This window comes from Ciconia boyciana, chromosome 3 (genome assembly GCF_034638445.1).
Source record: "Ciconia boyciana chromosome 3, ASM3463844v1, whole genome shotgun sequence".
Taxonomy (NCBI): Eukaryota; Metazoa; Chordata; class Aves; order Ciconiiformes; family Ciconiidae; genus Ciconia; species Ciconia boyciana.
The window spans coordinates 71583326-71600123 of record NC_132936.1 but is presented as its reverse complement, the minus strand read 5'-3'; the positions used below and the strand labels follow the sequence as shown (position 1 = coordinate 71600123).

The 16798-nt window shown below is 40.5% G+C and overlaps 1 protein-coding gene across 2 annotated transcripts; it reads right to left on the bottom strand.

Moving 5' to 3' along the window:
- Positions 1 to 73: 73 nt before the first annotated feature.
- Positions 74 to 14794, bottom strand: MTRF1L (mitochondrial translation release factor 1 like). 2 transcript variants are annotated; one of them, XM_072856085.1, is made up of 7 exons: positions 14353 to 14794; positions 11404 to 11483; positions 9994 to 10177; positions 3717 to 3880; positions 2687 to 2804; positions 748 to 884; positions 74 to 289 (listed from the first exon to the last, which is right to left on the bottom strand). In XM_072856085.1, the coding sequence occupies exons 1-7, from the start codon at positions 14648 to 14650 to the stop codon at positions 74 to 76; spliced, it is 1197 nt and encodes a 398-aa protein (XP_072712186.1). In that variant the 5' UTR covers positions 14651 to 14794. The 2 variants fall into 2 exon arrangements, with proteins under 2 accessions (XP_072712186.1, XP_072712185.1); XM_072856084.1 differs by lacking the exon at positions 14353 to 14794 and adding an exon at positions 13079 to 13097.
- Between the last annotated feature and the right edge of the window lie 2004 nt (positions 14795 to 16798).

Sequence of the window (16798 nt, the reverse complement as noted above, 5' to 3'; positions counted from 1 at the left end):
GGGTGGTGCTCCAAGAAGCTCCTTTGCAGACAAATGTCTACTTCTGTTGTAATGGGCTGACAAAGAGCAATGTTCAGGATAGATTCTTTTTTTCATTTTCTGAGATAATTTCCATTAAAGATTCATAATCAGCATATTCTCTCAGAGTTTGTATCATTTCATCTAGCATTTCTTCCCCTAGCATGAAACACTCGATATGATGCACTGATCTGCTTATCCTGTGGTCAGTAATCCGGTCCTGTGGAAAATTGTATGTTCTGATCTTCTCTGATCTTCCTTTAGTCCCAATCTATCAAACAAGAAGAATCAGTTTATCATTATTGTCTTTTTATAAAAAGGATGAAATATTGATTACGCATCTAAAGCAAAAGCTTTCCCTTCCTCCCATTATTACCCAAAATTTGTTATAGTTATGTAGAACTCAGACCAGTTCAGTAGTTGTAGTAATTGTTCTCAAACATGTAAAAGAACTATTTTACTGTATCTTTTTCTAATATTATTCTGGTTCTTCACGCTGTAATCCAGTTTGTTTCACTAGATCTCTAGAATTTACATACTACTGAAATTTTAAGTCTGGTTAATATACAACCTTTTTTGCTGAAGGAGAATGTAATTTTTTTGCCTCATATAAGTCCTTCCTGGGCTCCTGTTCATCTATATTTCCATTTACCATTTGCAGTTCAAGACAGGAGTTACCCCAAGGACATATGCTTGTACAGAATTATATCTTTACTAAGTGAAACTTACTTGAATCTTTCGAACACTGTTTCTCGTTTTGGTTTCTTCTTCCAGTTTGGCGTTATATAGTTTAGCACATAGCATTTGCATAGCCTTCTCTTTGTTTCTAATTTGAGATCTTTCTTGCTGACATTCAGACATGATCCCTGCCAAAAATACCATGACATTTAACACTAAACAGCAACACATACTAAAAGGGTTTTGCAATTTCTAGAAGATTTTTATTATGTTACAATAAGCTGTTTCTTTCTTCAATACATATTTTGGACTGGGAATGCAAAAGTCCAGGCTTATTAATGTCTAATGATACATTTTGGGAGAGAATTGCAGGCTGAGTTGTAAGGTGCTTTAAGCCATAAGGCAAGAAATTTAATTTGATATGTTGGACAACAGGTAGATAATGAAATAAAAGATACGTGATGTGATCTGACTTACAGAAGACACCTTTAATACTTGTAACTTTTGGCCACAGTTCCAGGAAATTTAGGATTTAAGGAGCAGTAAAATACACAAGATAGTGAGTATATAGAATATGATCAGAATATACAAAAGTGGGCACTATTTTCTTAAAAAAAAGGTGTGGTTTCTCCCCCAAAAACATACAATTCAAGTTAAGATAAGAAGTGAACAGCCTAAGAAAGGAGTAGGGAGAAGAAATACAGGAAGAAGACTGCACAAGCGAAGTTGTTATTTGGATTTATATTAAGTAACTGGTAAGATTGCAGTATGCTTTTATAAGATTACATAGTATTACTTTACGAAAGACTTGTTTACAAACAACTTTTTGGATCACAATGAAGGTTTATAAAAAGAGTTAGGATGAGAGAAATGGAAGAAGTAACAGGACAATGGTAAAGAAAGAGAGATCAAGAGGAATGAAGAGTGGAAAGGTGGAATAGGAAAAAGTGAGATATAAAACCTTTATGAACCATCTCTAATGCATAACCACAAAAAAATCTGCAATACATTTTAAGATTTCTGTAACAAACACTAATAACTGCCTTCAGCAAAAACTAAGATCATTTGCTGGTTTTAGTTTGTGGGGTTTTTTTTCCAAATGTGCAGGCAATCCAAAACTTTTTGAATCTGGAGTACCTTTTTGTCACCATATCTTGAGCAGAATTCTATCCTCTCCACTGTTTACCTTCTGCTTTACTGAGGTGATGCAACAAGTGCAGAATGGATTAACGCCTTCAATAAATATGAAGAAATGGGTGACAAAAATCTGGATACGTGAAGATAAAGAGCACTCGGGCTTACCCTGGGGCTGTAAAGCCTGACTAATGTTTGTGGTAGAGAAGAGGAAAAGTTAAAAAGCAATGAAAGTCAAGGCAGCTGTTGTGGATTGCTCAAAGGGAAGTAAAAAGCTTAGGAATGGCAGTAAAAAAAGATACAATAGCTAAAATCAGGTAGCATTTGAGGGTGTATCTTAACCATCCTACGTTTCCTAACCTGAGCCCTGGGGATGGGCCTCCTAATTGTGTGTGTAATCTATGGGAAAGGAACCAGCAGACAAATGGAAACTGGCATCCTGAGTAGACTCTGCAATTAAAAGCAACATTTTAATATGGAAATAGAGCAATCTCTCTCTCAGAGACTAGTCAAGAAAAAGCAAATCATCAGATTTTAACCTACTCTGTTTTTCATTTTCTTTTCCATTATTTGAAAGCTTAAATATAACTTTTTCATAGAAATTGATCTGGACGCTTTTAGAGTGTTACGCTTAATGGCAAAAGGGATAGCTTACCTACTGAAGCCAGTAGTCTTCACTATTACAAATTGGAGTGGGCACAAGATGGTGCATTTAGAGTACTATCAACACACATGAAAACTATATGAAAACTCTGCTCTACTGTTGTCCAGGTTTGAAAATAAAACCATTGTTTCAAAAGAAATTCTGACAGCAGTTTTGCAATGTATATCTTGTATTAAGGAAAAAATGCAGCACCTGTTGGAATATGAACTATCCGTACAGCACTGTCTGTGGTATTGACATGCTGGCCTCCAGCTCCACTAGCTCGCTTTGTTTCTATCCGTAGATCTTTTGGATTAATTTGTAGTCTCATCTGTCATGGGAGACAGAAAAAAACCACGAAAACTCAAAAAAGAACACATTTATGTTGTTTCCTTCTAGACAGATGTGAAATATACATAGTTGGTTTATTTTATAAGGCACATTCAGGCAAGATCAAGCTTATTAAAGTTTATGAGTGGTAGCTCGCATCCACTTATAAACATATTAACAAATCCTTGTAGCCAGATTGGAATGCGACATGATGGAAGCCAGGAAATCAGACAAATAGTAGCTTCAGGTATAACCGTCCCTTAGCACTAATCTTCCCCCTCTTCTGAAAGCTCTGCACCCTCTTCCAGCAGAGTTAAGTTGACCAGATGGTTTTTAGATAAAATGGAGCACATTCCCTTTGCTGGCTCTGGAATGGGGTGATGGTCTCTGGGAGGAAGGAGCGAGACAACTTCAGGAGAGAATAGCAAGGAGTAACATCTTTGACAATTTTCTAGGTCAACACGAAACAAAGATCAAAACAAAGCTTTAGTTCTTAGCCAGTTGTTTTTAACCAAGCCAAGTATGGCAAGAATGAATTATCAATGATTATTTATGAATATCAAATCTCTATGAGCTCTGTAAACTAATTCAGTCTTTTGTTCCTTTGTAAAAAATGTAAAGTTTTCCACAAAACATGCAAGACAGTCACAGTGAATTTTCAAGTTCTAGTGAAGTAAACTGCCAGTAACTTTGTTGTGATTAGGATTATGAGGAAATCCAGAAATTCTTTATTTCACTCCCCTAGACAAAAATTAAAATAAACAAACAAATATGACTTAGTTTAAAACTAAGATTAAATAAAAATCATTACAAGAGAATAACAAGAGAGACAGAAAACACTTGCGTATCAGCAATACGGAATGTTAAAACATTGCTCATGGTAAAGTCTGTTATACTAAAATATAGATATTACCTCGGTGGGTTGGGGTAATATTGCAACAGTCATTGTGCTGGTGTGAATGCGTCCTTGTTTTTCTGTCTTTGGCACCCGCTGAACACGATGCACTCCTCCTTCAAATTTCATGTACTTGTAAGCCTCAAGACCTGCTATACTGGCAACTGCATGTCTTAGGCCACCTTAAATACAGAAAGAAAACAGTTGTAAAGCTGTAAGGAAAACTGTTGGTACTATGCTGTTATATCTCAAACAGTGTATTTAGACATCGCTGTCATTTGTTTCTTAAAATTATGAATTTACCATTTAAATACTTAGGCAGAATTATACCAAAAATGCAGGAAAACTCTTAAAAACAAAGCCAGACATACATACTCACACACTATCTCAAGTAAAAGTGCCAAATTCTTTTTTATAGAGTTCAATTTAGGTTTTTCATATACATAAAAAGATTGTCGATGAACCATGTACATACATGTACACATACAATTGTAAACCATAGTAGAACTCTAACACCAGCAGTAAGTTTACATAAAGATCAGATTTTGAAAGCCACCTTCAAAAACTACATCAATTTTTTTATTGTTAGTTCAGAACCTTATCATTCAATGGGAAAAAACCCCAACTCCTTAACTAAAGGATGAGTATTAGTCACACTCTTCTTATCCATTCTCCTCTATGCATCCTACCCATGTCTCATCTTTGTTCTTTCATTTCCTTTTAATCTTTTGCTCCCTTGGAGCAAGCAGAACTCCAACTCTTACCAATATATCCAGCAAAACATTTGACAGCAATGTACTAAAAACTAGCATCGAACAGCTTGGAACTTGGAAGTAAAGCCCAATACAATCATAGTTTTGTGACAGAAAGAGTTTGTTGCAATACTAGTTTATGGCATTCTTGCTCTTCCTTGTTTGCTAGTGTGCAAACCCGTCAGGCGTGCCAGTGTAACTGTCTGAAAGGTCAGAGAAGTGATGGCACTTTAAACAAATGTAATTTTTTACCTATTTTAGTTTTTAATCCAGCTCAGTTCCCAAATCCCATTCTCAGCACAGTGGATGGTGTGCCAAGGGAATGATTAAAGAAGAGACAGGCAGCCTTGAAAGAGCATTGCTGTTGAAGTCTTGCAACATGAAACCACAGCCGAGGAAAAGAAGAGGCACATACTTCTCAGAAATACTATTTTAGGCTATCTCTAGACTAAGGAAATCAACCATAAGGACAAGATAGCAGCTTTTTAAAAAAGGAAAATGAAGACAACGTAGAACCTGAAAATGCCCTGCAGAGCAGGAAAAAATCATCAGCCAGAACGCAGGCCACATTTTTCACCTCCACGGAGAAGGTTTGCAAATGTTTTTATTCTATAGAAATTTAAAATTCCCTCATAACTTTACTAAAACATATTTACTTTTACAGTCACATTTGTGGAAAATAGTATAAATGGCCTCTTCCTTTCTCTTTCATCTCATTTTTGTCCAACTTTTAGAATTTTTCTCCCACTTGTACAAATCTGTACCACTTCGATTCAAATGCACCTAGTGCTTCACTGATTTAATTTATAGCCATTATCTACTATCAATTCTGTAAGATAAATCCATCATGTTTAGAATAAATCTGACCATAAAGCATGTAGTTTAACAAATAAGAATATCTGTCAAAATCTTCAGTTTAGATCAGTAAGTTTAATTCTAACAGGTAGTGTGAAATCTTTCTACTGCTCCGCAAATGCTATTCAAATGAACAAAAGATTTCTTCTTTACTCTAAAAGAATCTTATATAACCTAAAATAATTAATGTAGTTGAGTAATAAAACTTTCTTACTCCTTTACATATAAAAGCAAGTACTAAAAAAATCATAAGCAACCTCTGCACATGAGGAAGAAGCCAGGCTATGTCAGGAGTAAAACTAATGTGAATGTCCACAAGGCTACGGCACTACTGACAAGTATTAATTACGTGATAAGCAGTTCATTGCAAAAGCTAATGTTCTGTCTTTTCTCCCTCACTTCTCTGGCATTAATATATATACCACGGGTACCGTCTGTCTATTTGAGCTGCAGTCACATCTGTGACACGTTCAGGAGAGTTTAAGTTTGTAGTGATAACAGTGTGCCTGTGGTGCTTAGCATGAGATGACCAAGAAACTGGTTCAAAAGACAGGTATTTAGGTCATACTGCTTCAAATCAACTATTACCAACACAAGTTTAATATGAAATGCAGCCAAATCCAATGGAATTTCAACAAACCCTTTACCCTGGCGCACATGTCATAGGCCTGTCAAATACAGGTAGCTCTTACTAACTATATGCTTGCCCCTTTCAATTAAAATGTCCCTCTCTATCCTGAAAGCTGATGTGCTCAGAACAAGAGTGTGAGTTTGCACTCGTTTTTTATGTGGCATCTTATACCCAGATTGAAATGAAGTCCCATATCTGTGTCTCTGCCTGCCACAACAGGGTGAGAGGCAGTGGATAAATAATGACATGTGGGTTTGTGCTTTAACGTGCACGCTAAATCTTGAATGTGCTATTTTTGCACAGTGGCATCCCTTGGGGTAGGTCAATAAAGTCAGTTAAGAGTGGACAGAAACCAATCCTTAATTGCAGCTTTGTTTAACATTCACCTTGTTCACACATGCTCACATTCAAGTTTCAGCTGAATTCTGGAGCTCTCTGAAATAAGGGAGTTTGATGTTTTCATGTAGGACCTTGCTTTTGCTCATGCAGTCCATAAAAATGGAGTGTGGATGGGATGCAAGAGCCTAGTGTCACCAGCAAGCATCCTTAACTCCATTCTTACTCAGCACAGCACAGACACCTTGAACCTGAGGGTTCAAACATGCCTTTCAGTACCAGTGCCATCTATAGTCCTCCTACCTCCCAATTTATTTCTAGCTCCTCAGTTTTGATAATAGGTGGTCATGCAAGTAAGATCAGAACATACACTGCAAGAGGCTGACAAAGGCTAGGGCTGCCTTTATTTTTCTCTAGATTTACATCCTACCTTCCTAAACATTAATTTCAGTGCACAGGCAAGCCCTCAGCAAGACAAAAGAGCTTAAAATAAATATATATCCATTGAAAACCTAGCAGTTTCAAAGAGAAAATACAGCTAGATGTATACTAGGTTAATGTATTACTTCAATTTCCCATTTAAGGCATTAAAGATAATGCCTCTGAGGGTGTGGGCTCCTTGTCCAAGGACTGAGCTTTCACCAAAAGGGTAGTCAAGCTCAACTCCCTTTCTCTTCCAATCCCTGAACTGCAAGTTGAGTCAGACCTGACTTCAAACTATCCAATACCAGAGAGTTTTTAGGCCAAATCAGTGGATTGATCCAATTAGCACTGTGGCCTCCAAATTGCTAAAGCTGAGAGGGAGAAGGAACATAGGGCGGGCAGCTGGCTGGAAGGTGGGACAGCCCTTGTTTAAGCTGACTGTGAAACTCTGCTCTGAAGGGGAATGTGACTGCTGGGGTTTACCCCATCTAAGTTTTGCCTCAATGGAAAGGGCAACTCTCCTCTCCCCCTAGTATATGAAATAAAGAAGGCCCAGACCCTTCCCCCATTCTGTTTACACCCATTTAACCTGCACCCTGTTTATTCCATATACTTAAAAAAAAAGTTAATAGATTTCTGTCGTCTTTGAAGGCTGAACTGGCTCAGCTCCTGGCAAAGCGTTTGCCTGGTCATGAATGGGGATAAACATGACCTTCCTCTTTCAGCAACAAGCTGCGCTGTAACGTGGAGCTTCTTCTTGTCCCTACCTTCACTTGAACTGTGCAAACAGTTTACTTGACAAATGACCTCTTGACCATAAAAAAGTTTATTAATAGTAACAAATCTAGATAATAGACAATACTGAATTCAAGTGTCATTACATTAAAAAATGTATATCAATTCAATCAACAGCAGCCACTCTACAAGGAGATTCTGATACTGTGAAAACCTGAGTTCATGTTCATCAACTTGAAACAAGTCACCCTGAAGAAAATTATTCAAACATTTTATAGATATAACACCTTTTAAAATCAAATTCTAGTAAAGCTTTTAAGAACCCAGAAGTGTAAGTGAAATCCATAGTAAGTTAAATTGTATCTGCATATCTGAAAGGTGAAGACACGGGCCTCCCTTTTTTGAAGTGTCAATACTGACAACAAATCAAGCCTGTACCTAGATTTTCAAGTTCCCAGTTTGTGATGTCCGACTGTATTTCTTCCATGGAGTCCAATTTTTGAACCTTCTTTTAATCCCTCAACATATAACAGTGAATCTAAACCTGTACTTCTGGCACAGAAAGACCCTCATTAGAAGGGGAAAGTAGCTCACTGACATGAGAAGCTCAATTAGGAGAGTTGTGGACATCTATTTTTTGTGAATTTCTACATGGTTGAAACAAAGGGTTCAAGATACTTGAAAATATCATTGAGTCCAAAATGTGGCGTAAGTAAACAGAAGAAGTGTTAGAAGATGCTTCACATTTCTCAAAGCTTGCTAAAAATCTCTCTGCAATTATATTGTGTTGACTGAAAAAAGATTAGAGTTTTTCTGACAGATTGCATATCCTAACATCCCAGCTTTTCTCATTTCTTCTTCAAAGTTTCACTAAAAAAGAAGAAAAATGCTGATGAAAGTATGAATACAGGTAAATTTTCACAACCAATCTGAGCTAGGAGCAATAAGCTGCACACGTGCCCATCTACTGATCCACACCCACTATGATCTTTACATTACTTTCACAGCAATATGTAAGCAAAATGTGCTAGCTTTACTCACAACAGCATGGATAACACTAAGCCTGCAGATCTGTTAACACAGACAGACTTAGCAAATTTAGCCTGCTGAGAAACATGGCTAGCAATCTGTCAATCAAAACCCGAAATCCCTGCCACTGGTTGGGCATGTTTTGGATTGCAGTTTCACAGTTGGCTTAAGCTGACTGAACCTCTTGCTGCTGGAAGGAGGTCCTGGTTTTCTCACTGCCACCACCAGCAGCCACAAACTTCTGCCTCCACTGCCTCCATGAGCATATCTCCTCTTCTCTTGTGCTGGATTACCTGAAAACTAATTGGGGTTTTTTTTGTGCTGTTTTTCAGTTGGATTGACTTCGTGATGAGACTCTACAGAGATGCATAATCACAAGTGCCAATGCAAAGAAGTCAGCAGCAACACAGAGACAGCAGCCTGATATTTGGGAAACAACTTTACACACTAACTGGATTAAGCTAAAATTAACTAACATGTGCCACTGCCTCAGTTTGTTGTGTAAACCTATCAATCCTCATCTTTGCAAATACACTGTTCCAGGAGATGCAGTGAACCAACTCCACAGCTCATCATCACCAGAAGATCCAGTTTTTCCACCTCCTTGCATTCAGCCCCATGCTGCTACTTATCTTATGCTAGCTCTAAGGCTCATAAGAACTGATTTAACACAGTAACTAGGCAAAAAACTATCCCAGTTGTAAAAAGCAAAGTCTTTGCCAGTTTAAGTGAAAGGACATCAAAACAGACAAAGAAAAAGGTAGGACTGCTCAGACAGGCAGAGAAGCAGTAAGGAAGAGGGGAGAACAGAGAAACATCTCATTTTACTGGCATCAAGCTGTTAAACTGATTACCTGTGAAATTTTAGTTGACGACTTTCATAAATGATTAGATCTCTTATCTCTCCTCTCAAAGTCTCAACAATTCCCCCACTTTGCTCATCCATTAGCTGTTACAGATGAGGTATATCCAAACATCCCATTTCCTTATATAAATCCTCAGATGAGATTATTTCAGATAAATTCAAGATGTTTTAGATTAAACCTCAAGAGTAGTTTTAATTATACTAGTCCCTCTCTGCCAAGGGATCCATAATAATAAACAGACTTTAAACCTGACACCAAACTGATCCATAAACATTAGAAACATCAAGTAACGAAGTAGAACAGCATATCCAAATAAAAAGTATAGGTAATCTGTATTTGTAAAAAAATAAAGCTAAAACAACATATCTGCATCACTTTCTGAGTTTTCTTCCACCAAGAACTTAGTTTCATTTCTACTTTTTGAAACTACTGAAAGACAAGTTTTATTTTTTAGCACGTTATTATTTTAATAGTACTTCTGAAATAGAACTTCATTCTCAAATACAGAAGCTGAGGAAAACTGTACTCAGACATCCAAACAGTATTCTCCTTCTAAAATTAAGTTAGTGCAAATTAGCTTCCTGTAGTCAGGAAATTCAAGCGTCATATGAATGAGTGTTTCAACTTTAATTAAAAAGTTACAAACATTAAGTATTTTCATTACTGACCTATTTCACTGGGAAAGTATTCTAATATTTCAAATTTCCACTTTTTATAGGCAGCATATCGTTGATACATATCAAATATCTCCGAGGTGAACAGCATGGCTTCCTGCCCTCCAACTCCAGCGGTTACTTCCATGACAAGATCACTCTTGTCCGTTTCTTCTGAAGGAATCAAAAGCAACACTATCTGCGAATACAAAAACACCCAGCTAAGACTTCCCTCTGACACTGCTATCCACAACCGAGACAGTATAAAATGCCAGACAAGTCTGCAATTGATCTAGGCTGCGTTCTCCTGCACTAACTCCTTGGTTGCCCAGCGGACAGGCTTCTCATGCCTCTTGCACTGAAGAAGCAGCAGTCAGGAAGAGATGGGGGGGACGCTGCACTGCAGGAAGGCTCCCTGTGTCTGTTCACAGTCACAGGAGCTACATAGGTCTCTCAAGACCTACGAAACTTCACAGAAGTTTTCACCCATCAGGAGCACTGCGATGTCTGCACACCACAGGATACATGCCGGTTCTTGCAAGACAACTGAACATCTCCCTTCCCATCAGAGTCCCTTTTAACCCGGTCTCAACTGCAGAGCTAAGAAGGTATGGATGTTCAGGAGGACAGTCCTTCAACAACAACTCAGATGCATTAGTCGTTTGTTTATTTAAAAAGAGAGAGCCAGCCTTATATTGATCTGTAGAAGAAAGCTACACTAGAACCAAAAAAACGTATCACAATTTTGCAGGCTGGATCAAAACTCTGGATGATTTGCAAATGCTTTTCAGTCATCTTCCTTTAGTAGCATTAGATGATGTTTCTTTCCACAGATTTCTCCTTCTTCTTTTGGCAAAATCATATGTATTTACAGAAATATTTATAAAGTGACTTGTATTGTCGTGGAAGGAATAAAGAATGTGACAATACCAGCTTCTGCTTCACCAGTAACATCAAGAATATGTAACAGTTTGTGTACCTACAGATCATTATTTTTATGTTAAATAACATAGATACTATGTAGAACCTATATAAGGTAGCAGTCTAAAGTAGCTACATAGGATTAAACTATTTTTTTAAAAACCACTAGTGTGTCTGATACTATACAAGTTTAATGTTTCCAATAGATAAAAAGCTGGGCATCCATGAAGATACACCCAGACAAGACAAACTATAGCACCTACTTATAAGGATGTATTGATTCAAACAGTTTCAGATACAAGTAGGCACTTACTTGCAGGCTGTCTCTATACCATCTGCACTTTTCATTTTCCTTAGCTAACAGACAGTAGTCGAGGAGTATAATTGTCAGGGAGGGGAGAAGGAGAAGAGTTTATCGTATACATCATATTTTGATGAGAAGATAATTTGGCTTCGTTAATTTAAGAATGGCAAGGAAATAGAGGCTTTGAAAGGGGACCTAACCTGCTGTTTCAGTTCAGCTATCTCTTCTTCACAGGAGGCCATTTCCCTTTCTGCAAGGTTCCGGAAATCTTCACTCTCATCTGGAATATTTGAGTATGGTTAATCCTCAGTCTTATATCAATGCCACTCTCAGAAAACCTTCTGAAAAATAACTACATGAAGAACTTACTCTACAGGAAAAAAAAAACCCCACCACACAAATACCCCCCAACACACTAAACCTGTGAGAAAATGAGATGAATAATACGATCTGTAATGAAGACACATAGTATACATTAAGAGTGTTTTCTGATATTGTTCAGGTACAAGACATGGGAAAATCTGAAATACAAGAATTTCCACTTAAACATTAAAAAAACCCCCCAAAACAAAACAAAAAAAACCCCAACCCAACCAAAGAAACAACAATTGCTGTGCTGGTGGTCAAACAGTGGCACAGGCTGCCCAGAGAGGTTGTGGAGTCTCCATCCTGGGAGATATTCAAACCCTGACTGGACACAACCCTGAGTGACCTGGTGCAGGTGACCCTGCTTGAGCAGGGGGTTGGACTGGATGATCTCCAGAGGTCCCTTCCCACCTCAGCCATTCTGTGATTCTAAGAAATGACTTTCTGTATTTCAATGTGACAGGAACATCAAGGATTTAAAGAGCACAGCAGCTCCACAACTGACACTCTTCATTAAAAGGACTATTACCCCTATCATTGCATGCAAAAATTTGAGGACAGTAGTAGCAATTTCAAGTATTTTATCTCTGTCAATTTATTCCAGAACAGCTGCAAAACTTCTAACACATCACTAAAAACAAAGGTATGGAAGAACTCTTGCATAGTAAGAGGAACTTGTAATTTTAAAGTGTTACTTGACTGATCAACATTCATGTTTTACAATTAAGACTTGTTTTCAACATCTTAAGCAGCCTCTGATCCGCACTGATTCAGCTCACTCACCCAGAAGAAAAAAATATTACCCCACAAAGGAGAAGGTGGTACACACAATGAAAAAGGGGAACTGGGGTGGGCACAGGGACACAAAACTGCACAGTCAGCAGCAAGAGAAGAAAATGAAAGATGCTAAACCTCTTTTTTCTGTGTACAGAAAGCTTTTAAATGCGTTCAGCTGAGACGGGAGGTGTACTCTTACAATAAAGCCACACCTTTTCAGCATTTAGTCAGTAGCACAATTTTAAATGAAACTTTTTGACTTTACAATTTAGGTTTAATATTGGTGAATTAACCCCCCACCCCCAATCACTTCTGTAAGAAGGAAACTAAAAAGATAATCATGCGTAAATTAGTTTAAACAACAAGCATGCTTTAACTCCAGCTGGCTAAGAGCATGCATGGTTGACTACCTGACTAACTGTAACTCTTTAAACATATAAGCTTGATCACCTCCAACTATCTACGTTTCTTTACAGTAAGTACTGACGGATCAAGGGCTACTCATTAAGGCCAACGGAAGGAAGGATAAGAATTAAGGAATTACAAATCTACTAGAGTCAAACCAGCTATTGATAATGCAATTATTATGCAATTAAGAAATAATCTAATATAACAATTAATAGCGATTGCATACTTTAAGATGCAAATGTAATATAGGCTCTAATATCAGTTTAAAATAACATATACAAATATTTTTGAGGATGAACTACAGAAGTGCACAAAGTTACTGACTAAGCCCTTGTGATCACTCCACTTTGCTGAAGTTCTAAGCCTGGTTTTGATGACACTGGCTTCTTCAGCAGTTTCTGAAAGGAGAAAAAAAGATGTTCCATTCCATTTCATTCAGTTAGTTTGGGTCAATGATTAGTTTGTTCAAAAGAAACATTTCTCCTTTTTCAATCTGAGGTGGGAGAGAATAAATAGAAAAAAAAAAAAAGATCGTTTGCTTTTAGACAGCGTTTGCCATGTCCATTAGTCAGAATAACTGACTACAGTTAACACTTTTGATTAATCAGTACTTAGCAAAGTAGTAAGTATTAAATGATCATAGAATGGTTTGGGTTGGAAGGGACCTTTACAGGTCATCTAGTCCAACCCCCCTGCAAGACCAGGGACATCTTCAACTAGATCAGGTTGCTCAGAGCCCCATCCAACCTGGCCTTGAATGCTTCCAGGGATGGGGCCTCCACTACCTCTCTGGGCAACCTGTTCCAGTGCCTCACCACCCTCACTCTAAACAATTTCTTTCTTAAATCCAGTCTAAGATCCCTATGATCTAGGGAACGTTTCATGACCTAGTGAATGTTTGCTGATCTTGAAGTACTCCTTTTCTGCATTTTGGTTTCTAACCGTGATCAAAATTAAGTTTGATTCAGGGTGAAAAATATTAACTATCTGACAACACTAAAGTGCGCAGCCACTAACGCAATGCAAAGCTACGTCACAGCCTGGAGGCAGCACAAACCGACGTGAAGGCCTACGGCTGCTGAAACGGATGCAGGCAGGCGGACCGATCCGTCCTGACAGCAAGAAAAAAACCCGCAAGAAAAATGTAAAAGCTTTCTATCGCTAATTATCTTTATTTTATACAAAACAGATGCTATCACGCTGCTCTTCCTTCAAGTATCAGCGGCTCCCATGCCCGTGGATGATCCTTACCCACTCACCCACCCCTCGCTTGTACCCTGACCTCTGCTCAGGCTTGTTTGCTCTCGGCAAGGGAAGGCAAGAGGAAACTGCCCCGCTCTTCCCTGGCCGACAGGTTTGGAACCCTCCCCGCGCCTCCCCGCTCTCCCGCCACCGGGGCGCGCCCCCGACCGCGCCCGCGCCCCCACCCCCGCCGGCACGTGCCGCGCCTCCCGCACAGGCAGCTGGCAGCCTCACCGCCGCGCGGCGCCACGTGGCCGCCCCCGCCCGCCCCCTTGGGGCGCTCCCCCAATCGCGTCGGCATATGCAAATCGACCGCCCCGCCCGCCAGGGGGCGCCGTGGGCCGCCCGGCCCGCACCTTGCCGCGCCAGCTCACGCGTGTCGCGCAGCTCCTGCTCCTTGTCGCGCAGCCGCTGGATCCGCGCCGCCAGCTCCGGCCCCGCCCCGCCCCGCGCCCGCGCCTCCAGCAGGCTCCGTAAGGAGGGGGCGGCGAACAGCTCGTCTAAGCCGGGCCGGGCGCTCAGCCCGCGGCGCGGCTGCAGCGGGCATGTCCCCGCCGCGCTGCCCCTGACCGGCGCTGCTCGGAGGCTCCGCGGGGGCAGCCTGGAGGCACGGCAGCGTTGCGCCGCGCGGAGCGCTCGCGAGAGCAGCCACATGCCCGGCGGGGGCGGGAGCTCGGGCGCCCTTCCCCCGCCAGCCCTGCCCGTGCCGGAGACACCCGAACGCGCTCGGTTGCCTCCCTTCCGGGTTTCCGGAAGCTGCCGAAGAGGCTCGGCGCTGATTTCGGGCGCACTCGGAAGTTATCGGGGCTCCGCTGGCGGAAACGGACGAAGGGGTTCGGCTCCTTTCGGTTCGCGGGGCTGTGGGCGGGCGCGCTCTGATTGGCCGGCGCTGGCAGGGCGGGGGGGCAAGGGGTGGGGCCCGGCGGCAGGGGGGCTCTACGGGCGAGACGCAGGCGCGGGGCCGTGCGCAGCCCAGCGCCTGCTTGCAGGGCTTCCTGCCGGCGCGGGGGGTGGCAGTTGGGCGGTTTTTTAATTTGTTCTGACCGAAAAAAAAGCCCCAAACCTCGCCAGATCCCCCGTACCACAAGTTTAAAGCAGCGTAAGACCCCGCGGGGGTGCTGAGGTTTTCCCTGGGGAGCTTTAGTGTCCTCCCACACCGCGGTCAGCTTCCGAGGCTGCTTGTGTGGAAGGGGACGCGGGAAGTTTCATCTGGGGATTTGGATACCCAGGTTACTCTTACAGGTCTCTTCCTCTCACTCCAGAATAAATTTTCGGAATTAAAATACCCTGAGGAGGAGGGGGAAGCTGCAAATACTTGTGGAAGGATACCTCCACTGTAAAAGCAGGTGCAAAGTTAAGCATTTACAGGAGAAGAAATGCATTGTCAGAAGAAGAAAAAAGGGCAGTTGAAAGAGCCTTTACGGCAGAGATTAGTGGTGAGACTGAAGGACTCAAAATACAGATCTGAGTACGGTGTCTTACGTCAAAGTTTTAAACCGGAAGGCAGCGAAGATGCAGTCATTTAGTAAATGTGATGGATGTTGTGGGATGATCTTGAGAAATCCCCTCTGGTATGCAGACAAGGTGGCATAGTAACCGTGTTTGAGATAGCCTCATTAATAAGATTCTTGGCTAAACTCAAAACAGTTTGAAAGATATACTTTATTATAAAAATGTGCAACTATCTATAAAACTTTATTAGGCAGTATTTTATATTACAGTCATTGGAGGAGTCAAAGTCAGGTCTCTGCTGTTCTTCTGTCCCTGTTCATGGCTTAACAGGACCAGGTAATCATACTTTACAACTAATTACACTGGTGGAATAACAGTAACTTCCATGTGATACATTAGTAAATTGCTACTTTCATGAATGTAATATCAAAAGCAAGAGTAATGCTTGCGCACCTAAGCAGTTTTGGTAGTCAGAAATGAAAACTTGCAAGTTTTGTTCCATTGGGAGATCCAAAGGTAATATGGTCAACGTGAGAATTTGTTATTCCGAATATTAAACATTAAAATGAATGGTTGGGTAAAAACATTTTCCTATGATTGTAAATGCACCCCTTTGAATAAGGATTATTGGCAAAATACACTGTAGCAATAACTTATAAGTAAAATCACACTCCAAGAGCTTTGTGGAGAATGGACAGTCTGTGCAGCTGGTCTCGTGCTGATAAACAGCCCAGGCCATTGCTTATGAAAACTTGACCACCAAAAGCTTCCCTTGCGCTCACTGCTGCCTGCCCATGAAGCTCCCTGAAGCCTTCTTTCAGAAGGGTAAAAGAAAAACGATCAAATTCATGCTTTCAATAGACCAAATATTTTGGTGTTCTGTAATAATGAATGAAATTATGAGTCTTAACAGCTGTGTGAACCCTGCTTGTAAGAGAAGTACGCAGAACTCAGGAAATTTAGAATAAGGGGTGATTTAATGTAAAGCTTTTGAGAAGGAAAAAAAGGTAGTGTGAGTCAATGACTGATGGTCAGCCTTTGAATTGCCTGAATTGTATCCCTGTTTTAAATCGGAAGGACGTATTTCCACAGAGTGAATTTATGGATAAAGGAAGGGGCAAAATCTGGCTTTTGGTATAACGTTAAATTAATATGCAGACAATGTTTATATCAGGGTTTTTTTCCAGCTGATTTTGGCACCATTATTGCTTTGTTCTTTCATCCCACAAACGTCACTTCTACTGCTGTCAGAATTATTCAGGACCTATGTGAAGGGGGCTGATGCAAATGTACTCAGGGTATTGGTGAACAGGACTGGACCTTTGTCACCGCAGCCATGTTCCAGGATGT